We start from the raw sequence: 26,243 nt of genomic DNA on the forward strand, positions 1-26,243 counted from the left end.
CAGTTCCTTAAAGCAGAATATTAAATGCAAATGAAATGTTGTAAGCATGCATGTCTGTGTAGGACGCATTTTGTAGCAAGAAAAGATCCTTCACCGTAGAGGTTACATTCAGTCATTGAGTTGTTTGCAGTCATGGAAAATCTGTGATTAAAAATTGTGAAGCTACAAAAATAAGCAGTGGTGTCGTGGATAATGGAAAATTATAACCTCCAAGTACCTCTAAATCGCTGGTGTATATTGAACCCAATTGGTGTCCTTAAGGACTCTGTGCTTTTGTAACCTGTTCGGAAACAATTGGTGCTGAATTCTGCACGTTGCTTGCTGTGTTATGTTCTTCTAGTGTAATGACCATTCTACAGAAACTGATACTCTAAAATCTAAACAAATGTTGCTATGAAAATAAATCTGCATCGTTTATTCTTTTGATCTTTCATTAAAAAATCACAAAATTCTAACCTATCAAGGAAAACAATTGAAAGCGGGGAAAAAATCTCACGATAAATTCTTTAATGCATGTTGGAATGAATTATTGGCACCCTCTAGAAATTTCTCTGAAGTATATTCCCATTCATATTTACATTATTTAGCATACCGGGGAGATTAGGAGTATGAAATTGTCCAGCTATGACTTCCTGTTCCAAAGAATTATAAATATAAATAAAACAAAGGCTGCATTTCCTTAATCATCCATCATAAGGAGTAAAACCAAACAATAAAGTTCTGGGGCCTCAATTTATATTAAATGTGCGTATGCTCAGATTTGATTTGTAGAGTGTGCATAGGAAACTAAAAAAAGATTATTGGCAGCAAACCCACCAGATGGGTTTAGTACACACAGAGATAAAAACTCATGCTCACAGTCTTTATACACACATATATATATAGTCTGTAGAATGTCTGTTGGTAGATCATCACATTAAAGAGTTAACAGCTAATAATCGTACAGTCTACTTATACTCTAATGAAAGTTGACATGTAGGTGCAAAGTTGCTTACTGTCAACAGAATGTTAATAAGGGACCATCAAAATAAAGCGTTACCGTAAATTTTTTTCACATTGAGCAACAGGATGTTAAGGGATGCCTAAAGATTATTAATTATTCATCTTTTTTTGCATGGTAGTAATAAGTAAAACAGGATAGTAAGAAATTACATTAGAAGTTCTTGCACCATGAAGTAATTGTGCTCAACGCGTATTCTACAGATGTAGAAGTTCTAATTCCTCTTATGCATCACCATGCAGATGTTTGAGTGAATGCATTAGATTCACTGCGTGTTTCTTTCTTTTTGTCTGTCTGTTTAGTTTCAGCAGCGGTTGACAGTGTGAAGTGGTGTTATATTGGATGATTTGTTGAAGCAGTGGAGGGCAGAGATTATCTGTTTCTCTAAGTGTCTTGAATTTGTCAGGCCTTTAAACAGATATGTTTGATCCTGTGGCCCCAGACAATGTAGACTAAACATTATGAAACATAATGGTAGGATATGATGTCGTTTCAGCTGTATCCTAAAGCATTTGCTTTACTCACTGCCTCTTTATTGCTCTAATAAACCTGTGATTTACATCAACAGTATGTCTTAACAAGCGCACAATGACAACGCTTGCTGGATTTTGTTGGATGTTTGTTTGTTGGGGCATGATATTTTTGAACACGATATCTTATGTATCTAATTCCAACAGCAAAATTCAGGCGTCTGGAAATATTTACCGGAGAAGTAAGAACCATCTTGAACACTAAAAAGATTATAGGCAGTGACGCACAGGTTTACCTGCTACCATGTGCAATGGCGTATATTCATTTACCAACACGATATTTCAGTATCATAAGCTTATGCATGTGGAATATGTAAGGAACATTATCTTTTGCACATTAACTACTTTGTAAGTAGACTACATTTTTAATCTGATGTAAATGACAACAGAGGCGGTGAAGGAATAAGGTAAGGACTTTTTAATAGGCTGTACAGCTTTATAGTCACATCTTTTATCGGTCACTGAGATTTTTTGGAAAGTATTTTGATAGATTTGTTGGCTGAACACCCAGAAGCACAATAGTACAGGCAATCGAAAGGGCTGCATTGCCTATTCTTGTTGCCTTACTTCCATGTCAGACTGTATACTTCAATAAGTAGTGTTGTGTATTCAGTTAGTGATGATGATTTGTTGAATCCTTACGTGAACAAGTACTGTCAAGCACTTAGTATTGCTTCTCTTTCTGTAGACACAAAACACAAGCAATTTGAAAGTGATTTCTAAATTACTGCATATTTAGCCTTAGTCCAGTCTAATCTTTTTAATAATTTGGACAAACGTTTGAGTGAAACTGGAATGTCAAGTGCAATTATTTACATTTGTTCTGCTTTAAAAATAGATTGTTTTTGTGAATTCTTTGAATATATACATTATATATATATATATATATATATATATATATATATATATATATATATATATATATATATATATATAGGAATTTCTGTATTTGCTTAGTGCTTTAAATTATGTGTTTGGCATATGCTGTTATATAATGTTAACATTTTAATTGTCTGTCCTAGCATACATTATTTAATGGCATCAAAATGAATTTAAAATGTATTTGGGCAAGCAAGCAAGCAAACAAACGCAAATACATTTGCATTAAATGATAAAAATATCAAATTAAGTGGCGTTGTTTTAAGGAAATATTATGCAAAAATGTTGTAGAATATAAAAAGAAGTGCGTTTGACACTTTCAGGGTGTCAGACTTTGTGGGAAAATGTTTATGGTTAACATGATAAACTACAATTGAGGAAAACTGACTTCACCTGTCATCCAATCATTTATTTAGTCTAAGATTGTTTAAAAAAGTTTGCATCATTTGTTTACAGATGCCACTTTGATTTATGTATCGATTTGTGTGTCTAATTCAATGAAATTCTGATATTTTGTATAACTTTAGTATTTCTGTAAAACCACATTTTAAGGAAAATAAATGAAATCATATTGCCTCAGCATCCAAAATGTAACTTATTTAGGCATTGACTATCTGCAGACATTACTATATGTGCTGTGCTACAATTGATTTATTATGAAATCATTTAGGTAGATCTGAACCACTCCGTTACAATCTCTGTTTATAAGCGGAGCTCGAGATCTGTTTTGCCCAAATTTTGGAGATTCAGGTGAAAGCTCACTGAAAGGCCAGAATCAAAAATAGTTTTGTGTTGGAAAAGAGGATGTTTTCATTTCCACGGCTACAGAGAAAGAGAGAAAGGAATGAGAGAATGGCCTCTTGGAGAGGGATGAGATTGGAATGTCTTACAACCGACAGAAAAAGCCCTCCGAAGTTTGACGCTGCTTCAGATCAGAATGGCTTCATTGCCACCGCTGCAGCTCTAGGTTTGTGTTTGTTGGCCATGCCATCGCATTGTTTCATGACAGCGATCAGATGTAAAATAAATAGTGCCAAAAGCTATTTCCTGGATTCTAGTTGGAGATATTTTTAGTATGACCAAAAAAGGCAAAGAGCAAAGAACCTTAGCAGCTGATCTCTCCTAGTACATCCAGAGAAAAACATCTCTCCTCTCTCTCTCTCTCTCTCTCTCTCTCTCTCTCTCTCTCTCTCATTCTGCCCTCCCTTCAAGTTTTGTAAACGTGAGAGTGCATGTTGTCTCAGATCCTCCGTGTCTGCGTGACTTGAAACCCTGAAGGTGCATCAAACGCAAATTAATTTAGGATAAAGTACCGTCAGACTATTCATATACAGTTAATCATCCACATATCTGACTTGTTATGTAGCCTAGAGTTAATATGACAAAGTTATTTCGTTTACCCCATTATTTGGTCGGTTCACAATCACTTCTCTGAGCTTGTATGTTGAGCTTATTTTCTTTGATGTGATGTGATAATCTGATCTGTGTTTATGTCTTCTGTTATTCAGATGAGGCCAAAATCAAGAAACCCCCACCCAAAACACTTCCTAAACAAGGTAGGGTCAAAACAATCACCACGTCTGTGTGTGACGTGCTGTTGATTACAACCGAAAATCATTCTGTCCTTTTGCTATACAAAACAAAAGATAACACGAGTTACAAAGGTGAACTTGTTACACGTTACAGTTATAATAATAATAAATTATATATAATTGCATGTAACCCTAAGCCAAACCCAAATCTTAACCATAACCATATACATACAGTACATGCACACTAAAAAAAAATATACTATTAAGTGGTTGCAAGCAATTTATTTGATCAACTTTTAACTTTTTTTTTATTTAAAAAAGTAATAAAATAAATGTAAAAAGCTAGCAAAATTTGTTTGTTTAAATGTAGCCAAAATATATATTTTTATAATTTCCAAATTCGATAAATATTTTTTTCAGTGTAGTTAATATTACTCAGGACTTTTTAAGTTAACTTGTTACATGTAACTTGAAAAATACCTACCAATGAGATAAGAAAAATAATCTTTATCACAAAAGGAAAAGAACAACATTTTGTTAGGTTTTTAGAAAACAAGTTATTTTGCTTTTCAAATAACATTCAAGATTCAAGAATGTTTGGGTATTCATACTAAAACCAGACAAAGATACCAAGTAAAATTTACAGTGAATACCAAGTTACTTAGTTACTAATAAAGATTGATTAGATTGGAATCGCAATGTATGAGCAGAAGTTCCTTCATCAAAATAATGTTTTAGATCATCTGCAGTAAAAAGCATGTTTATGGCAAATTACAGATGTTATTTTAAAAAAGTATCGTAGCATTTAAGTCTTTTTGGCATTTAGTTTCCTAAAAGCTGTTGTGTACAAGTCATTTAAAATCAAGCGCATGTTACTTGATGTGTTTTATGATGAGGAGGAGCACAGCTGGTCTGCTCAGAACAGCACATGCGTCCCACTTTTAATATTTTTATACTTCAATACGTTTCTAACCGCTCTGCAAGCAAATGGATCTTCATCAAATACAGAGTCCAAGCTGTCTGTGTAACTGGACTGTGTGTGTGTGTGTGTGTGTGTGTGTGTGTGTCAGGCGCTCCTCCTCAGATCCAGCAGTTTCCTGACGATATGAAGATCCTGGCAGGTCAGGAGGTCAGTCTGCTGTGTAAGTTCACGGGAGCTCAACCCATCAGCTGCACCTGGCTCAAGTTCCGCAAACCAGTAAGAGTTCTTTTCATATGTGCAGAAACCCTCACATGCCTCACATTTATACACACACACACACACACACACATTTAATTTTTTTTTTTTCCCCAGTTAGTTGACTTTTCATTTGAAAGCCTCAGATTGTATTCAAGTCCCTAAAACACTTTTGGTGTTCCCAGTCAAAAAATAGCTTATGCATCTCTTGTTATGTAATATTATTGGCATCAACCTTTTTGGCAGCTTGATTCTTTCAGTTAGGACTGGTTTTGTGTTTGTTTTCAACATAGGAGCTGATTCAATGTGGAAAAAAAAAGATAATTTTGTCAGTATTAAAATATTAATAAATTACAGTGTTTATCACACTAGCATGCTCTAGGCCAAGACGTTTATTTTGAGACGCTTTTATTTTGTACAAATTAAAAAGAATTACAAATAAATTACACTTGTGTTCTCGGCCAAAAATTGCCGGTCTACAAAAAATAGCACATGAAGCTCATAAATTATGCAATATTTTCACATAATATTGATATCAATCATTTTGCCAGATTGTTTTCTTTCAATTAGGACTGGTTTTGTGTTTGTTTTTGGAGCAGATTTATTTTAGGCCTAATTAAAACTCTATATGCATCAGTTTTGCATCAGTTTTGTCCAATTTGTCAATTGTAAAATATGAAAAGAAAAACACACTAGCATGTTGTTTAACCAGTAAATTTGTTATGAAACAGTTTTATATTTGGTACAAAGGTTTTAAAAAATTGCACTTTGCTCCTTCAGATTCAGGAAGGTCAGGGCATCTCAGTAGTGAGCACAGAAAGCAGCAGTCAGCTGACCATCGCAGAAGGACAGCAGGAGCACTGTGGCTGCTACACCATCGAGCTCAAGAACAGCAGCGGCGTGAGACAGGCCGCCCTCAACCTCACTATAGTCGGTAAGTCTGGACGCTAGTGAACACTGGGCAGGGCCCTAGAATTAGGGATAAGTCCCTTCCCATATCCAGAGACAGGAGCCGTACCCACCACTGAGGCCCCCGAGATCCGGACCTCTGTATTTTTCCAATAACAGAATTGTAAAATGAATATAATTGAATTAATATAACTGAATTAATATAATATTTAGCGATTTGCTGCCGTTTTATATTCACATTTTGATTTTTCCGATTTTTTTTCAAATTTAAATTATTTCAAATATCAGTATTTACTTTTTCTTATATACAAAACAATATTTATGCATTTGTAATTGCATTTTTGCACTTACGTAATCATGAGTTAATACATTATGACACATTTAACTAATAACACTTTGCAACAACACTCATTTTTATGTTTTAAATGCCACTAGAAATATCCGTTTCCCACCTCTTAATGAAATTCATCACTTTCTGACCTGTTTCTCTGACGGTTTGCAACACGGGTGTTCAGTAACAAGAGCATGGTTTTGACATTTTACCTCAGCTTTTGGTTTTAGGTGCATCTTTAAAGACTAAGTGAACAATCTACTACAAAAGTTGACTGTCTCCCCTTTTACGTCCACACAATGCTGGGCTGAAGCGCGCATGTAGGTGATCTGACTGCTTTATTTTAGGTCTCACGGTCCAGCTTCTGTCTTGGTCTTCCCAGATAAGCCTGACCCTCCTGCCCGCGTCCCGGCAGCCTCTGACATCCGTAAGTCCAGCCTCACGCTGTCCTGGTACGGCCCGACGTACGACGGCGGCAGTGCCGTCCAGTCCTACGACCTGGAGGTGTGGAGCTCGGTGGACATGAAGTGGACAGATCTGGCGTCCTGCAACAGCACCTCCTACAACGTGCAGAACCTGCTTCCAGACAGGCAGTACAAGTTTCGAGTGAGGGCAGTCAATATTTATGGTGTGGGAGAGCCCAGCGCTGAGTCTGTGCCCGTGCAGGTGGGGCTGGAGGCCGAGGAGGGTGAGCGCCGCCTAGAGGACAGCACGAGTCTTCCAGGAGTCACAAACAACCAATTCCAGTCTTAACTTTGCTTCTTTGGTTATTTCAGTTACAATAAAATGAATACATACAATAAAAACCGCTATGAAAAATAAGGGTAACGCTTTACTTTGACGTTATACAAACAGTTAGTAAATATAGTTTATCAACTAGCAGTCATCTTCTAACGCTTTAGTTTGATGGGTCCACAACATACAACACACTGGCTGTCAGAAACTATGTATGTCAACTTATTCTACTAACTGTCAACTACAAACATGTACAATTAATGAGAGTTAGTTGACAGGCAGTTAGAAAGTTACAAAGTGGACTATCCAAAGTAGAATATGCTGTAGAGTAATAACATTCTGTTGCTTTTACAGAAAATAAAGATGAAGCTGAGCCTTCAGATGACGGTATGTGTCATGTTTTTGAAATGTAAGTTTTTATCCTTGTTCTGTTTTCCCCCTTTCACCTTGAGGAGAAAGAACAGAGGTATATCAAAAAGGCGAGGGGCGGGTTTTCCGGTTTTTTACTTTAAGCTTACGAATGCATTTCAAATTGAAATTGTTCAAACATAGGCATTTTTCAAATTATTTGACCTTGTGAATGTAAGCAAATGTAAAAAATAAATTAAAATTAAAATGTAACTACCTTAACTTTACTGTAAATGATTATCCCAGAATAATAATACTGGTTCACAAAACCCCAGACTCCATGTTTGATGTGCATTTCTGTTGTGCTATAAATCATAGAACGCACATGCTTGTTTTTCTACTTCCGTGCTTGTAAATATTGAAGTTTGGCCGATTATAGACAATTCAGAATGACAGAGTTCCATTCCCTCTCTTTTCAGAATCAGAGAAGGAACCGGATTACAGAAACGTGACGATCAGGACGGACGTGAAGGTGAAGGACCTGTACGATGTGGAAGACAGACTGGGCACGTGAGTATGAATTATCACCATAAACCATAAACACTCTGCTGGCATACTTCTACTTTCACGATGGTCCTATAATCCGTCTAATAAAACTCAAAAACAGAAGTTTTTAGTTTTCTTTCTTTCTTCTTTTTTTTTTTTTTTTTTTTAGAGGGAAGTTCGGGACCGTTTTCAAACTGATAGAAAAGTCGACGAAAAAGGTGTGGGCTGGGAAATTCATAAAAGCGTATTCTGCCAAAGAAAAAGACAACGTCAGACAGGAAATTGCGATCATGAATGACCTGCATCACCCAAAGCTTGTGCAGTGCATCGACGCTTTCGAGGGAAAGACTGACATTGTAATGGTACTAGAAATGTAAGTGCATATGTGTTTAACAAACGTTCATCTTAGATTAGTGATTGGAAATGGACTTGTTTTCTCGTTCTTTGGCAACTCGTGATGGTGTTATAGCTATTGAGTTGTTGGTATTATTGTGATTGTTTTCAAGTACACATTTTTATAAACTCCTGCACATTGAACTGAAGTCAAAAAATCGCAGAGAATTTCTAAATAAAGCCAAACAGCGCACAAATTGAGTTTTATAAAGGATAATTACGTTACGTATTGGCGTTCTCCAGGATCTCCGGAGGGGAGCTGTTCGAGAGGATCATAGACGAGGACTTTGAGCTGACGGAGCGAGAGGTGATCAAATACATGCTTCAGATTGTGGATGGAGTCAATTTCATCCATAAGAAAGGCATCGTCCACCTGGATCTCAAACCTGAGAACATCATGTGTGTCAATAAGACCGGCAGCAAAATCAAACTCATTGACTTTGGACTGGCACGCAGACTTGGTCAGTAGATAAACTGTTTGCTCTAACAATTTGAAAATGTGATTGAAAACTTTATCTATTCGTTGATTTATTCAGTTCAATCGTGGATCGTTTTGTGTCTTTTGTCTGGCTGTAGAGAACGCTGGCTCTCTGAAAGTGCTGTTTGGCACCCCAGAGTTTGTGGCTCCAGAGGTTATAAATTATGAGGCCATCAGTTATGCCACAGACATGTGGAGTATAGGAGTCATCTGCTACATCCTGTGAGTGTGGAGTCATAACTAGACCCTTGTGAAATTTGCAGACATTGTCCAATTTTCTATACAATTACATTTATTTACCTTTTTTTGTGTGTTGATCTTAGAGTAAAATCTGCAGAATTATGTGGAATAATGTATAACTGCTAGCTGTTTTCAGACATTTGATTGCATATTAATTACAAAGATTATAAATATAAATTAATTTATGCTGGGTATTTTAATGAATTGAAGTGCAACCTTATTAGCTATTTTATAATTGCTTCTTATCTCTTTGAAATATATTGTCAAATGTACAGACAAGAATTTAAGGTACACTGATATAATTTAATTCCATTTCTCAGACACCTGAAGTTGCCATTTAGTACATTTTAATTAGCTTTAAATATAATACCGTACAACAGAGTGTAGAATTGAGCACTATACATGTGCTTTAGTGTGTTAGTCAACACATCAAAATAAGTGTACTTGTTTAAGGTACAATAAGTGTACTGGTTTAAGTACGTAAATGAGTTAAGGAAACATAGTCAAGAAATTTACAGTTAGCCTAAATTACGTTTTATTTCATCGTTAGAATATTTTCTGCAAGCTCAGTTTTGGGTTCTTGAGCTTTCTTTCAGTTATCCAGAATAGCTCATTCTTCCTGGGGTTTTAATTTACTTTTATTGGTGTAACCCAAAGTAGTCAGTGACAGTGATAAATCAAATATTTAAGTTTGTGAAATTATCAAAAAAAAAAAAAAAAAAAAAAAAAAAAAAAGATGCCTTTTAGTAGCCTATAGTTGTACAAAAGTTTCCCTTCAGGTTGTCTTTTTGTTGTAAAAAATGTTATCAAATTGTGATTAATTGCATTTAATAAAAAAAAAATTGTTCACATAATTTATGTGCAATGTGTATAGTTAGTATGCATATATAAATACTCACACATGCATGTACAGTATATATTTCAGAAAGGCATACCCCTTTATTATGCAAAAATATATAATAGAAATAATATAATAATAGAAATTATATAAAAAAAAGGGTAAAATATATTACTTTATTACTATGTGTTCACATAGTTTGTATGGTTCTGCTTATTTTTTCTTTGGTTGTTTCCCGTTCTCTTTAGCGTCAGTGGTTTGTCTCCTTTCATGGGGGACAACGATAATGAGACGCTGTCTAACGTGACCTCAGCGACGTGGGACTTTGAAGACGAGGCGTTTGACGAGATCTCAGACGAGGCCAAAGACTTTATCAGTAACCTGCTGAAGAAAGACATGAAGTGAGTGCCTTCAGAGCGTCAGAGCCTTCATTCAGAAAGCACTTCTTCCTTGTCCTCGAGTCATTCTGCATGTCTGATCGAACTGATTTCCTCCGTCTTGCGTCATGCACCCGAGGTGCAACAGTACGGTTCATTCCTCTGTCAGAGATCATACTTCTTACAGTTTCACCTGTTTATTTTACTCAGAGCTTACCACGATGGCACGCGGTTACAGTGTGTGTGTGTGTGTGTGTGTGTGTGTGTGTGTGTGTGCAGAGCCCGCCTGAGCTGCGATCAGTGTTTCCAGCACCCCTGGCTCAAACAGGACACCACCAACATGGAGGCCAAGAAGCTTTCCAAAGAGAGGATGAAGAAGTACATTCTGAGAAGAAAGTGGCAGGTCAGGATCTAAATGATGTGGTTTTTTTTTTGTCTCCTTGTCTTATTGATAGATTAAAATGAGCTTCTTGCGTTTCTAATCAGTGTTAGTGAATGAAGTTGTAACTGACTCTTTTTCAGAAAACAGGGCATGCTGTTCGAGCTATTGGTCGACTGTCTAACATGGCATTGATGGCTGGTGTTCATGCCAAAAAGGGCTCCCCCACTGAAGGTGCGCAACGTTTCATAAAAGATTAATACTAACTCAGTCAACGCAGCCCTTGTGATGAAGCGTGCTGCTGTATATCTGTCTTAAAAGTTATTTAGCAGACAGCCACTAATACTCTAACGATTGCTAGTGGACATGTACAAGCAGCTGCATTCGTAAATATAGATAATTATGACTTTAACTGTAGTTTCATTCGGTATTTAAAAATGTATTTGAAATGCGTTTCGCCATTTTACTGTTAATTGCGCATCGCAGATTTGTACATGACATATGAGTTTTAATAGAAATGGCATTACATTATATTTTAATGCACCTTAAATGCTTATCAGTACATTCAGCGAGACCCTTTAACCATATTTATTTGCAATTATGAGATAATAAAAATGTGCGTATGTTCAGCTTTAACAGCACCGCAATTGCATTCGAAATCTATTTTAAATCATAAATAACAAAATAATACATTTTAAACAACGTGCTACGAAGTGTCTGAAAACATTAGATTACATTCACACGTACTGTAAGATTTATTTATTTTAAGCATGCTGCAATTAAATGTACTTGAAATGAAATGTTTAACCTGATTAGTACTTGTTAAAGCTACAGCTCACTTTTTTTTATTTTTGTGAGTTATCATACGATATGTCTTGTATTAAAAGTAGTGTTCTGCGCATTTGATCACATTTATCCGTTTAGCGCAGAAATACAAATGAGTCGCGAGTGTAAATTTAAAACCTTTAACACGAGTGTTTATATCTTGTTTGTCTGTCGTAGCAGAGGATAAACAGTTTTCTGCTGAACTGGAGGAGAAAACTCTGATGAAACCCACGTTCAGTACTGTTATTAAAGACGTGGAGGTGGTGGAAGGCAGTGCTGCTCGATTTGACTGCAAAATAGAGGGTAAAATAATACAACTATGTACTGCATATGCATATGCTCAATATTATGAGTTGTGAAGCACAAGTATTTTGTAACTATGCAAAAAGCCTCTCTTTTGAGTTGAATTTGTGTCCTTGCTAAATAAAAAATGGTATATTTTGTTAGTCATGCATTTTAAAATCGGCAGAGTGTGGAAGATGTCAGCATAAGTCGTTATAATTGTTGGTGCAAATACTGTACATTTGAAGTAATCATTTTGATGACATAATAATGTCAGAATATACATGTCAAAGTTTTTATTTGTCAACTGCCCATATATGATATAAGGATTGGAGACATCCAGAAGTATAGTCAGGGGCATTAAGTTCAACTTTGTCTCGACTCTAAAACAGATTAACCAAACTTAATTAATTAAAATTAAAACGTCCTCGGAGATATAAATAAGAGATTTGTTTACATAATAATAACATATGTGTGTGTACTGTATATATTTATTATGCAGCCACAATTATTTATTCAAATTTATTTAAAGTTTAATTTATTTAAAGTTTAATTTAATTTATTTTATAAAAATACAGCTGACCCAGCAGTTTAAAAGTCTAAATTAAATTAAATTAAATTAAATTAAATTAAATTAAAATTAAATTAAATGTGTTATGCCACAGGTGTCTTTTTTATCTTGCCTCAAAAATCCATGTTTTAATTATTAATGTATGAACATAATATTTTTCTTAAATATATTCCTGTGCATTTATATATGCATTATAAATATGCACAACACACACACACACACACGTTATGCAAACAACAACTTTTAATTCGGAATGCGATTAATCATTTGACAGCACTAAGTTCAAATTATTCCTATGTTTTAATATGTGTATTTTGTGATTGATTTTTTTTTTTCCTCTCAAGGTTATCCTGACCCTGAGGTGGTGTGGTATAAGGACGATCAGCCAATCAAAGAGACGCGCCATTTTCAGATCGATTATGACGAAGATGGAAATTGCAGTCTGGTTATTTCCGAGGTCAACGGCGACGATGACGCAAAGTACACCTGCAAGGCCATGAACAGCGTCGGAGAAGCCACCTGCACCGCCGAGCTCATCGTGGAGGTGATGGGAGGAGAGGAAGAGGAGGAGGAGGAGGAAGAGTAGAAGACCGCCTCTTGTGTCATGTTTCTCTTTTACACGTGGTGCTTTTATTCTCACTGACTTTCAGATGATGACGATGACAAAGACCTCACCTTTTGCTGCCTTTCCTTCATTGCACTTCTTCCAGTTTGTTCTTTTTGTATTCATGCCAAAGTCAGATATCAGATTTGTTTATCACATGCTCGTTCTTCATCGTCGCGTTTTACTCCAAGCAGACGTTTCTAAACTCACACGTGTGTTTGTGTGGCCATCGCTCGTGAGCAGCACTTCCTGTCTGTCAGGACAGCTTTATTTAAGCACTGTAAACTCATGTAAGGTTGTGCGTTTTTGTTCGGAGACATTTTCCTCCTTTCACCACCTGTCACAGTAGCAGCACTCAGATATTTGGAGACACACGTTAAAACGTACGTTTATTTTATTAGGAACGTCTGTAGGTTGTATTTGTGTTTGATAAAGTGCAGATTGTAATGAGAACACTACAAATGTAGTTATTCACTTTTAAAGAATAAATTTTGATCACAAACAAATTGTAACTTCTTGTGCTCATTAAGGTTTTTGATTTATTTTTCATTTTTTTTATTTTATTTAATCATTAGAAGTTACTGATTGATAGTAATATTATTAAATGAATAATATTATTATAAATGAATTAATATTATGATAGTAATATTATTAAATGAAACAATAATAAGCTAATAATTAATTAAAGTGTAAAAATTGTCCTACGTCATGCCTCTAAAAATTAATAATCAAATATAAATTGAGAAAGTTAGCTTATTTCATATTGTTTATATTTTGACAGTCATGTTACCTTCTTGATAAGACTGGAGACATCCAGAAATATATTCAGGGGCTTTGTATAGACTCTGTCTAAATTAAAAAAATGTAAATGAAATGAAAACATCCCCAGAGGAAAGTAACATCACACTCTCCACCAGATGGCGCTGTGGTTTCACAGCTATAAATTCATTCATTCCCGTTTGTTATCTCAAAGATATCTTAAATATGTCAAAGAACAGTTAGATAAGACTTTAATCTACTCCATTTTCAAATCTGAGGGGATTTAAGAAGGATCACCCGTTAACCTAGCGATATTCGATGTGTAATCATCAACACAACATTAAGGCCCTATAGTTGAGTCTCTCTGAGGTTTTATCACTCGGTACAATGTGGTCTCTGTTTTGAGTCTAAGTTTAAGGACATTGCTTCCTTCATCTGGTTCACAGTCAAATTTAGCAACATCTGTCCTGCGACAGAGATGGTATTCTTCTTTATTTTTGGCATTTTATAAGTCCTTGTAGTGCTTTAGGGCCTCTGAGGGTCTCCCCCGGCGTCTTTGGTTTCAGCAGCTGTGGGACCGTGTCTCTTTTGTATGAAGCCTGCTCTCTCACACCGCACACGGACCTCAACAATGCACCGGCACTCGTGCGTCTGCTAGTACAGGAGGGTTTCACTGCATCAGCGTGACTGGGTTTTCTCTGCGTTCCACCATACGTTATCACGCTGTGCCGTCACATGAGCCATTAACGGTGACTAACGATGAAAGGATTATTGTGAAGACTTAAGTGAATAGTTATAGCCGTCTATGAATGACCAAATTCACTTTTACCAAATATACGTGTAATTGAATAGACTTCAACTGGGAGACAGCTGACTTTGTGTGATTCCACAGGTGTCTCTTTTTTATCAAAGACTTTGTGAGCACTGTATGTTGTATTTATGTTTTAATTATTATATTAATTATTTTCCCTGGCGTGTGTTCCACCCTTTGTTTGTTATCTGTAGCCTAATGTTATTATTCACTGACTGTAAAAAGCAAAGAGAGCGAGGAGAACTATTGAACCGCGTCCGTTTTATTGGCGCGTAAACAGACTATAAATCAACAATTCAAAGGAGCGCTGACAAAGTTTTTACGACGATTCAATCAATCAGCCGCAAGGCAAGCCTGATGTATTATTCATGAGCAAGCAGCGTGATTGGTTCGCTCGCTCGCTGGGCGGAGTCGAAGCGCCAGCGCCCGTAGTTGTGCGCTGAAGTGAGTTCAGAGTCTGAATCATGAAGAGCAGAAGAGCTCACTGGGAGTGGTGCGGACATTGTGCAATATGCGAATAGAACACGCTACTCGTGTGAAGTTATAATGCAGCTGCGCACGGACCCCGCCGCTGCCGCTGACCTCCGTCAAGTGTTCAAGATAAAGTCGCGCAGACAGTGATAGCGGAGACCGGACGCGTACAGGACGAACCCGCAGAATAAGAGTGTGCCTGTGAGACTGGAGGAGAGATGGGGAACGCGGGGAGCATGAACCAACACACTGACCCCAGAGGACACCACATGCCCCTCAAACTGCCCATGCCCGAGCCGGCCGAGCTGGAGGAGAGATTTGCGCTCGTCCTGGTCTGTACTGATGTCTTACGAATACCAACTAAACAACTACAGACTTTCTTTTCACTTCTTTCTTTGTTGCCATTCTATTCTATTCTATTCTATTCTATTCTATTGTAACAGGCTAGTACTTATTTTTTTATATTATTAGCAGTATACGTTTGTACGTTTTACGTTAAAATGTATATACATTTGTTTTGTAGGCGTGTAGTTGTTTTCTGTTCTTTTAACTTAGTAGCTATTTTTTACATTCAAAAGTATGGATCCCTTTTAGACGTAAAGAGACATTACTTTTCCTATTCTATTCCATTCTATTCTATTCTATTCTATTTACTGGCCATCATACTGTTACTGGTCTGTTGAAAGTTATAAATCAGTTTTGTGTATGTTTACCAGTCATAAAAGTTGTCTGATGGTAATACCAGTACTTTGATATGCTATGATAGTAAATTTAATTATCACATTTCATACGCTTCAGTGTTACACTTCAAAGAATTTTGTGGTACTACCATGATGCAGTTTCCAAAAAGCTATCGTACGTTTGTTTGAAATTCAGGTGTGTCTCTCTGGGTTTTTTGTTCAGTAACCTATTGTAAAATGCACGGATGATTCTTATTATTTCAGTTTGATGTAATTTTGTTCATAAAGATATCTGTCTTTGGGGCTGAAAGTGCTGCTTATGAACATATTTACATATAGTTCTAGATCAGTTGTCCCTTTTCTGTTTTGGTAAAGTTTGCCAAGTTCCCTACGGCCAACAGTGTTTTCTAGAGAATGAAATATATACGTATGTCCGAGACAAATTTGTTATTTAATATCACCATTATCAAGACGTTTCATCATTGGTTTAAACTTCAGCATCATGCGCCGTTGTCTGTTTCCCTCCTCGTCCGTTCTTTTTAGCTCATGACTTAATTATGACACAGGAAATGATGTCACGGATTCGGAATCTACGTTCCTTTGCCTCCGTGTGTGTCTGAAGAATGTGAGGAATGTCTTAGATTAGTATGCAGCTACCTGAAGTGTGCCGTGTGTTGAGCTCTGGCCGTCTGTTAGGCCTGGTTTTATGGGGACATATATGTAGGTCAGACCCAATGCTTTACTAGCACTAGGCAAACCCTTTCAATTAACACACACACACACACACACACACACACACACACACACACACAGACTATTCAGAGAGCTGGAGTTGCTTTGGTTCTCTTTCTTTCACAGACCCCGAGGCTGTGGTTCTTTTACCAATTGCGGAGTAGCTTCCATTCAACATCCTAAGGGAGAAAACAGTCTTTTTTTCTCACCTGCTTACTTTCTATTCGTTTGGCGACCTCGAGTGTGTAACTCGCCGTCTGTATTTGTGGTGGTTTGATGGCAGTCACGGTGTTCTTGTTTTGGTAACTGCCGATGAATCCTGCTCTGTCACGGCTGACGTCACTGTCTGCTCCGGCAGATTGGAAGCTCTTATTCCTAATCTGTGTGTGTTTGGAGATCGCCTGCCTCTCGTGGTCTTCACACACGTCGCGGAGAGCGCTGCTTCTCGATGCCATTGTCTCGACTAGCTGTCACGACCTGTATCAGTGCCTTGTGAATAATAACTTGTGACTACGTGGTCAATTTGTATCCAAAAGTTAGATCGTTTTAAGTTAAATATGCTCATTATTTTAAAACAAAACGCTGAATTATAGTATTTATATAGTCTTTATATAGTCAATATTTTATATGAATTAAAAAAAGCATGCTTTAATTGTTAACTGAATAACATTTAGGTACTCTGTCAAACAGTAATAGATATAGTTATAGACTAGCAAAAACCTAGCTTTCATAATGCTCAATATCACAAAAAATATCCAACTTCCAAATAAATAAGCAGTTTATAACTCCAAAGTTTTTTCTAACTCCAATTACTAAAAGTGTGTCCAACTTTTACTCACACACTCATATATAAAATGAAAAAAATGTCATATTTTTACTTTACTTTACTTACTTTACAGTGCTGCTCATGTAAAGCAATATATATCTGACTGTGATTGTTTATACTCTCCAAACTATATTTTTGCATATGGCTATACATGAAGTTGGGCAAAACAATATAATAAACTTTACCAGCATGCAGTATACTCGCACAAAGTTAGGTAAAAAAACTGCTTGATTATTAACATCATTGCAAAATGTAAACTATATTATCTATATATGACAGCAAGGGATGAAGATAATAATTTTAATAATCATTTTTTAAATCTAAGAATGTTGGTAAATCCTATGCAGAAATGCAGATAATATTTAACCTAAACGTTTTGTAGCGCCACGGTGACTTGAACAAAAAATGACTGTAAAGCAGCCTTCTGTAGGATCCTCACGCATCAAAGTATCTCTGTCAGAGACTGGCGGGCGCTCACAGAGATGATGTCTTTTTTTCTTGGCAGGCTGCGGTTGAGACATTAGGAACACTTTAGCGCCGTAATCGCAGCTTTGAGGGGTATTTACTGCTATTAAAGACCCGGTGCGTGCCAACCCACGGACCTTTCCAGTCGTTGCTTCGCTGAGTGAGAAAGATCCTTTTATCGACTTCTGCTCGAGTGCTGCTGAGAGGAAAATCTGACGATTAGCAGATAGAAGAAGAGAGTCTGATCTCTAAAGACTCATTTAAAGGTCTTGAACTTAACCTGGGGGTCACGAGCCAGCTAGCCTAATCTCCACTGGAGTCGATCTGGTCAGTTGTGACAAACACGGCTCTACACAGAACTATTTGAACTTTTATATAGCTTAAATATATATATATATATATGCCACTGTTTAACAATCAGCTCGATAACTAACGATGTGATATTTCTTAATCTGCTTTTATGATGCATCTTACGAACAGCCGCTTGCTGTTCTAGCTTGTTTCGCGATGATGGAAAGATGCTTTGGGTCCAACTGGGTCAGAATGATTTTCAGCTCATAATGTTTTGTGGAGCTGGCGCTTTTCTTATAGTGTTAGCTAGATCCTGATGTTAGAGGCTGGAGTTTAAAGTCTCAGACATTCGGTGCGCGTTTAGGGTTCTTTCAGGTCACGCTGTTATAAGCTCGTAGAAAATATCGATTGTCCAATTTACGACTCGTTCACAGAATATCATAAATCGCTTAGTTTAGCAATTTTACAGCTTCTCAATTTGTCTAAAACACAGATTGTGCATAAATGTATGTGTTACGGTATGTAACTGGTACACGGGCAAATCAGTGAAAGTGACACAGTTGAAGATTTAAACTGTCATGAGATACCAAAGAGTGCCGTTTCATGGAAAGCCATCATTATCATCTAATATATCCATTACTCATCTAAAACCGGGAAGGGAGTGTCTTTTTAACTAACGTCCACTGAGGAAACTCCTTTATTCTAGCTGCGTGGTTCATGCTGCAAGTGCTGTTCTGAAATCAGAGCTCACAGCAACACAATAAGTGACCTTGGCCATGAAAATGAGGCTATTTGACTTAGTCTGTGTGTGTGTGTGTGTGCGTGTGGTATTTTTGATGTTAACATAATTTCTCTTAATCCAGTTTATTGCGCAACAAGACAACAAGAGTAAGTCAAGTGGAACAAAAAGCTAGTTTTCACCTTTAAAGGCTTTAAAGAATTAAAAAAAAACTATCTGCTATTGGTAAGACTGAAATCCTTCTCTTAGATGATCAAGCAAACATATTTTGTGCAACAGTGTGTTTGCTTTTTAGGGAAATTTAGCTTACATTTAGTTGTAAGATCACACGCTTTTATATACACCAGTCGCTGTGCTATTTAACACTTTTATTCGCTGTGCTTAGCTCAATTGGTACATTGCTGTTTTTTGGTTTCTTGCTATCATTTACAAGTCTTTATCCAGCAGTCTTTTTTTTTTTTCTTCAGTGTATTTTGTAAATTAGTTTGCATTGTGGTTACCATGGCGTTCACACACTGCTGTTCCCAATCTCTGCATGGTAAAGAGCGACGATGGGTTTCACTATGGCTTTAAAGAGGAATGTGTCTCACGATGCAAATTTATTGCTTGTAAAAAGACGGTCAGGTTTGCCGTGAGCAATTAATCTGAGAAACAACAGCTTAACGTTTGCTCCAAAACATAAGGCTGACCTTGATTGAAACAAGTCATTTAGAGGCCAAAAAAGACAAAAATAATGTTGTGGAGATTCACTTTCGCTCTTTAAAAATGACCTCATGGGCTTGACTAAAGCCGCTCACAGATGGCTCTGTTTATGACTGAATTGTAGTGTTTGTCTACCTCATCTTACACACACATTATGCAATGTTTCCCTAAATCGGCCGTTGAAATGTCAGACATTAGATTTCCTATCAGCTGGAAAAATCTAGTCCACCAAACCCCCCCAATATGAGTCACGTGTTGGCTTACTGTCTAACATTTCTCATTGGCCGGCAGAAAGGTGACTTGTATCGCTAAAAATGCAGTAGTTGTTCCACGGACCTCTCGATGGAAGTGCTTTGGGAACATCCTGCAGTACTGCCTCTTATAGGATTCTGCTGGAGCGAAAGGGTTCATGAGGTCATTATGATATTTGTTCTTCTGTATTATGTCTATTTGTTTTCTTTTGGTCTTTTTGTTGAGTTGCGTGTGAGTTTTAAAGGGTTAAACTTCCCGCTTAATAACCCAAAACTAGGGTTGCTGAAACTGTGAGGGTTTGCGCTAGAAAAACTGTAGGCGGTCGATAAAAACTAGTTAAAACAAAGGCTAATTGAAGTTAAAACAAGGCTATTTAAAACAAGGCTAATTGAAATGGTTTAAAACCAAGAAATTGAGCTGCAAAGTAGATAAATTAAATCTAAAATGGCAATGTAACTCAAGGAAGTCAAGGACTGTAATTTTTAATTAAAGCATGCAAGAGCATATTTAGCTTTAGATTAGCATTCAGGTTAATGTTATCAGACTTTACTTCCACATTTTAGCTTGTTTATACTCATCCAAACTGTACTGGTTTTTACATGAACCGTCTCTCAAGCCAAGTGGATGATTCACTGGTGCTCAGAAACCCATTTCACATGAACAAAATGAATTAAACCTCATTAAAAAGGGACTCTGTTCGACACCGGTTGCATCCTAAGAGGTTAAAACTACCGCGGATAGAACAGATTACATAATATTTGAGCTCATATAACATTCTCCTCTTCTGACTGTGGAGTTTTGAGAGCTCTTTAGAAACTCGTGTGACATCACTAAGGTCTTTTTCTCCTTTTGCTCTCAAACAAATCGCTTTATTGTCGAGAAGAAACAACCGAGATCGAGTTTGCGATTTTCGTGTCACGGTTACCACCGTTACCTCGTTCAGCTGCGATCGTGGCCGATGCAAAAAGGAGCCTCATTTGATCTCTGAGTTTGATTGTCTTCGTGTTTAATCATCTGAAGAGAAGGGACGGCCGTTTTTTTGGAGTGGTGCGCGGGCCACACAGAGTGAGCCGAGTCCTGAGCCCGGTATTAAAGGATCAGTCAGCGTGCTTTTGTTAGCCAGATGCTGTGAATTAAACACTGAGGCTGTTTTTCCTGTAAAGAGGGGGCCATTTCCCCCCTACAGAATTTTTTTACAGAATCCCCTCTGAGAGTTTAGCTCTGGTTAAAAATAGAGGGAATGATCCTAATGAACACAGAAACTTCAGTTGTGTGTGCTGAGTAAGGAAAGTTAGAAGACTTTCAGAAAATATCTCTATGTTTGTTAGAGTAACAGAATAAGGTTGTATGTAGGCACCTATATACAGGAATAAGACCAAAAAATCGACATAATACAGAAGGTTCGTGCAGATACTGAACATTTTAATTAACATTTAATTTTGATATATGATGATAGCTAGACCCATCTTCTTTATATATAAATGCATACTACCAATCGAAATAATTCGTTATTTGTATAGTGATGTAATGTGCATTGTAATGGACTGGCTTTTCTCAAAGAATGGCCTTCTCTGTTTAGTATTTAATTTGCTTACTGTGCTTTTTTAATGTCATTTGTTCATTGGAAGAATAGGGCCATTATTTGTCAAACATGCTGTTAAGCAACAATGGAGACGGGGAACATATGTACGTGGAGTGTTCGGAGCGAACAGACAATATGTAGATGACACCAGTGTTACATCATAGTGAGCTCATAATAGCTTTGTCATAATACTGTAATTATTTAACGGTCCCGTTGTTCTTCATACAACATTTACAGTTGCACTGTATTTATATTCTGCTTCTGTTGTTTGTTGTAAAGCTGTAAGCTCAATTTCAATACAAATCATTTAAGGGGAAATTAATTCAGTGTAAAGACTTCCCTGATCGTCTACAACAATTTTACTCTACTTCCATTTGGCGCAATGCAATATAGATTGCAATATAGATGAATTATTGATTGACGTATTAAAGTGATTAAAGTCTTCAAATAAAGACTGTTCTTTGAACTTTCTGTTCATCGGAGTATCCTGAGAAAATGTATCACAGCTTCCACGAGAATATTAAGCAGCGCAACATTGATAATAATCAGAAATTTTCAGCAGATCGATTTCCGAAGAACCATGCGACACTGAAAACTGATCTGTTTTGCAAGCAGATGCAAATCTAATGTGATATTTGTTTCTTTTTAGGTCAGTAAGTTAAAAAAAACTCTTCTAATGAATAGTTTTTAGTGTTTAAGCAAAGTCAGGTTTTTCTGTGATGTGATAAGTATCGTGGTCACAGGCCTGTTCTCCTGCTGACTCTTAATGAACGTAAATGAACAATAGCTGCTCACCCTTTAGCAGACGCTTGAAAACAGCTGTGGGTCCTGCGCAGCCGCCAGACAAACACACACTCTTTATTCACTCTCAGAGCAGAGACTGGCACGAGCCAACCCTCTCTTCTGTCGGTCTGTCCTTCCATCCGTCCATCCGCGGTCCCGAGGGGTCGTTCAGGCCTTTGAGGTCTTTGTGGCAGGCTGGTCACGGAGCTGATTAGCCATAGCAGGGAAGAATATCAAATCTAGCTGGAGGGGAGAAAGACTAGTGATTTTATTGCCGATGTGCTGAAACGATTGTAAAAATATTACAAACGAAATGAAGCTAAATTAAATAATACGAACACATAGCAAAATGATTTAAATGTAGGATGAAATCAAAATAACTTTTTAAAACGAAATGTGAAAATATTAATTGAAAGCTGTACTTTTGCTAGTATAAAATAGTATAAATAGTAAAAACAAATAATAATTAAAATGTCTTTCATTATTGAAAATAAAATATAAATATTAAATAAAAAAATAATTAAAGACAGTTTACATAAAATAGCGTTGTTAAACTAAAAATAAATATTTATATAAAAGAAAGGCATATAACAAAAAGACTAAAACCTTATTTAAATGAAAATATACCATATAAACAAATTCAAAATACCGATAATAGGATAATAATTCATATTTTCTCCCTTCAAGGCTTTAACCAGACTATCATACAATGTCTCACAGCTATAACTCAAATGTATTGCCATTTTATAGTTACATTTTAATATTCAATTTAGTAACAATAATGAGAATAACTGATATTACAATTAATAGCATTCTGGGTTTGACCAACATGAGATCTGAGTTCAGTTTCAAGTCCAACGCTAGCATAAACGAAAGTAAAAAAAAAAAGTTCCTTTGAAGCAAGCAGTAAACTCGAAAGGAATTTCGGTTTCTTTGTTTTGTTGTGAACAGATTTTACTAGACAAGACAAGTCAGCGTAACAATATCACAGAGTCTTTTGCCTTGAATGTATCAGCGATTTAAACCTGCCACAACGAAAACAAGTTAATCTAAAAATAATAAAGTCTTAATTAACTTGCATTTATGTTAAAGATATATTTAGCATCCCAAAAACATGAATGCCAACTAAACAAATGTCACCTATCCAGTCACCTATCACTCTGTGATAGCAAGCGGCAAACCTAAGAGACCCTCGTAAAAGCTAACGGCCCAATTCAGGCCATTTTATGGCTGCTTTATAACCCTGAAAGACCTGCGTGATCAGTAGATGTGATGAGTATCTGTGTACTGATTAACTTCGAGTGCCACACGTTGTTGATTGGCTCCTTTGTTTTGTGTATTGTGCGACTTACTGTATTGAGCGCGAGGAGATGATGTCACGGGCCGGTCTGGTATCTTCATCAGTGAACAGTGACTGCTCAGACGGGATGCTGGGCTCTCTGCCCTCGTCATTGTCCCGCAGTGCATTATGGGCGCTCTCAGGGTGATCGCGTCGGGCCAAGGTGACAGCTGCGAGAGACTCCAGAGTGGCCTGAGACCGTTGCACAGATGGCGTGGAAGTGTGAGTGTGGGTGTTTTCTTTGGACCGGGCCGAGCGTTTGTGAATCCAGATGCTATTCCGACTGTGCAAAAGCATCAGGGTACTTGATTACTCAAAACGAGAGTGATGAAGACCAGTGTGAATACGATTGTTGACTAACTGGTTTGTACAAATGCAGGTTCCTGTCATTTGATCTTAGGGAGGTTTGTTTTTGTGCCGTTTCAGGATCCTGATATTTGGTGTCCTTGCGCTCGCAATAAAGCATGAGAGAGACAAGGTTTGTTTGAGTAATAATTGGTTCCTAGTCTCACGCGGCCAGGCTTTTAGAAGTCTGCTTCACATTGCAGCTTATTCTGGTCTGCTTAGAGGCATTTGCTGCTTGCTTTTAAAAATGTTGTTTGACACGTGTGGTATCTTGGTATATCAAGGATATCTTGTTTAAATGAAACTAAACTTATTTAACCTTGAGGTTGCACTCGCATGGGGTTGCCAGACATGCAAATTTCTATGAAAAGTAGCCTATTGTCACGATCCCAACATTTTGTTAGTTGGTACCAGTACCAGTGCCATAGTTCTCAGTGGTTTTATTTATCAGTTTATTTATTAATTGTTTGCTTTTAAATGATTAACTTTGTGCTGGTTCAAAGGTTTCAAATTCAGTTTCACATTAAAACGCTGTTATCAATGCATAGTTGCCTGAAGGCTTGTATTTAAATAATGAATGAGCGCTAGGTTTATACAAAAAACAAGCAAAGTGTAGTGGTTTTTTGGTCACTCAAGATGCAAAACGCTTCAGTTTAACACTGACTGAGTTCTGAAAATCTATTTACACTTTGTTTGTTATAACGCAGGGATTTGTGAGCTTAGTATATTTTGACTACCTAACTAAACTCCTCTGGTTGGCCATTGCACTCATGCTCTCAACAGACATGTCTGCGATTGGCTGCAATGCTTAGCGCTTAAAAACATGTTAGAAATACGCACACATATGCACAGGTGCTCTACTGAACTGATACTACCAGTTCTGCAGAGGAGCTGCTATCATTGGAGGCTTACGCAGAAACCTTTTCACAGCGCCTAGAACTATTGGTGTAAGTTCCTGGTTTTTGTCGTGTTCGTACCACAGAAACTAGGAACAGTTTTACTTTTAGGAACTCTGTTTAAGGCATCTAATTTAGCTCTGTACTAAAACAGTTTTGGGGAATTACCAGTGACTTACACGTTGATTGATCGGCCAAACAAATGCGAAACACTGGCTACCTGGCATTTTTTGAAGGCAAAGTAAATATATATACTCCAATGATATGTAACACTGTCATAGGGGATTTAGTCCGATTTTCATGCTCTTGTAATCATGTAAATTTTGTGTTTATATTCCATCTCCGTTGTCACAAAACCCACGTCACACAACAAAAACAGCTCAGAGCACATTGTCCTCCATTTACTTTTTTACGTTTGTAAACGCAGCGAAAAAAGATGACGCTGAAGGCACTTTCATAGTTCCTGCTGCCGGTGCAAATATGAATACTAACAATTGTTTGATGGGTGTGAGTGAGTGTGCAGAGTTGCAACAATTCTGAAACCCAAAAATGGGGGTTGTGGACCAAATATTGTTTCCGTTCATATCAGCCTAGGCACTTTTAAGAGGCTCTTTAAACAGTTTACTTTAGACGAATGGGGAAGGAGACTAGTTGATGCAGCTCTCACTGGAAGACACTTATTAACCTTAAGATATGTATTGCTTCAACTGCTCTGATGATTCGTCCTACAGGACTCTTAAGATGTAATGATCCATGTCAGCGGGGAGTCATTACGCTTCTTATTCTTATGATCTTAGGTTAATAGGTCCTGAGCGTGAACTAGCTGCGTGTTTTGCTCTGTCAGAGTCAACACACAAACTGCAGGGCCTGAGAAGATCCGTTTGGTCTGAATGGTTCCATGAAGAACCTGTAACATCTGAAGAACCTTGCTGTTTCACAAGAGGTTCTTCGTGGTGAAAGAAGGTTCTTCAGATTATAAAAAGTTATAAAAGATAGTTTTTTTAAAGAACCTTTTTATCTGAATGACAACATTTCAGTTCTCAGTTAATATGTATTTTTTCAGTCTAACAAAACAGACAGTTGATGTTTGTGCCAAGGGCGTTGCTCCAGACTGAGGTCATATGGTGCGATCTGACAAACAGCATCTGTACAGGACAGCACCAATCACATGTGCACAGTCGACCCGGACAGAAGCGCAAATCTTTAAGCACAGTAGTAAAAAAGTAACACGATGGCTTTTATATGACTGGAACCAGTTTATGATGTTTTTTCTCAGCTGTGTTGTTGTCTGTTGGTTTATAGTGTTTATGTTTGTGGTTGCTGTTAGTAATTGTGATGTTTTAGCTTTTCATATTATTGGCGTGTTAAGACAGTCGATCTTAACTCACCACAGCCCACCCTTTTACAGCTCACGTATCTATCTATCACTTCAATTCTTTCTTTCTAATGAGCTACTCATTTTCATTCAAGTCAAACAAGAGTGGAAGATTTACACTTCTTCTGGACAGCCACAAAAACACATGTTGTGACTGGACAACTAATATGTCCATCTTGATGCCGCAATGGGAAGCTGAATATACACAGAGTTGCTTTTCT

The 26,243-nt window shown here is 37.1% G+C and overlaps 2 protein-coding genes across 7 annotated transcripts in view; both read left to right on the forward strand.

Moving 5' to 3' along the window:
- mylka (myosin, light chain kinase a) overlaps positions 1-13,480 on the forward strand; it is a 52,415-nt gene extending 38,935 nt beyond the window's left edge. For 4 of the 6 annotated variants that reach the window (XM_043229581.1, XM_043229584.1, XM_043229582.1 and 1 more), the window contains 14 exons: positions 3,918-3,965; positions 5,012-5,139; positions 5,899-6,052; positions 6,741-7,046; positions 7,448-7,480; positions 7,921-8,011; positions 8,157-8,360; positions 8,624-8,841; positions 8,957-9,080; positions 10,185-10,337; positions 10,593-10,716; positions 10,836-10,926; positions 11,695-11,820; positions 12,715-13,480. In XM_043229581.1, coding sequence (XP_043085516.1) covers positions 3,918-3,965; positions 5,012-5,139; positions 5,899-6,052; positions 6,741-7,046; positions 7,448-7,480; positions 7,921-8,011; positions 8,157-8,360; positions 8,624-8,841; positions 8,957-9,080; positions 10,185-10,337; positions 10,593-10,716; positions 10,836-10,926; positions 11,695-11,820; positions 12,715-12,956 — 2,042 coding nt within the window. In that variant the 3' untranslated portion in view covers positions 12,957-13,480. The remainder of the gene's footprint in view (positions 1-3,917; positions 3,966-5,011; positions 5,140-5,898; positions 6,053-6,740; positions 7,047-7,447; positions 7,481-7,920; positions 8,012-8,156; positions 8,361-8,623; positions 8,842-8,956; positions 9,081-10,184; positions 10,338-10,592; positions 10,717-10,835; positions 10,927-11,694; positions 11,821-12,714) is intronic. The other 2 variants (XM_043229583.1, XM_043229586.1) reach the window with 1 other exon arrangement.
- A 1,509-nt stretch (positions 13,481-14,989) lies between these two features.
- Positions 14,990-26,243, forward strand: part of fmnl2a (formin-like 2a) — a 53,974-nt gene continuing 42,720 nt past the window's right edge. The window contains 1 exon segment of the mRNA XM_043229571.1: positions 14,990-15,347. Within this exon segment, the coding sequence (XP_043085506.1) occupies positions 15,234-15,347 (114 nt within the window). The 5' untranslated portion in view covers positions 14,990-15,233.

The sequence above is a fragment of the Puntigrus tetrazona genome, unplaced genomic scaffold, assembly GCF_018831695.1.
Source record: "Puntigrus tetrazona isolate hp1 unplaced genomic scaffold, ASM1883169v1 S000000008, whole genome shotgun sequence".
NCBI lineage: Eukaryota > Metazoa > Chordata > Actinopteri > Cypriniformes > Cyprinidae > Puntigrus > Puntigrus tetrazona.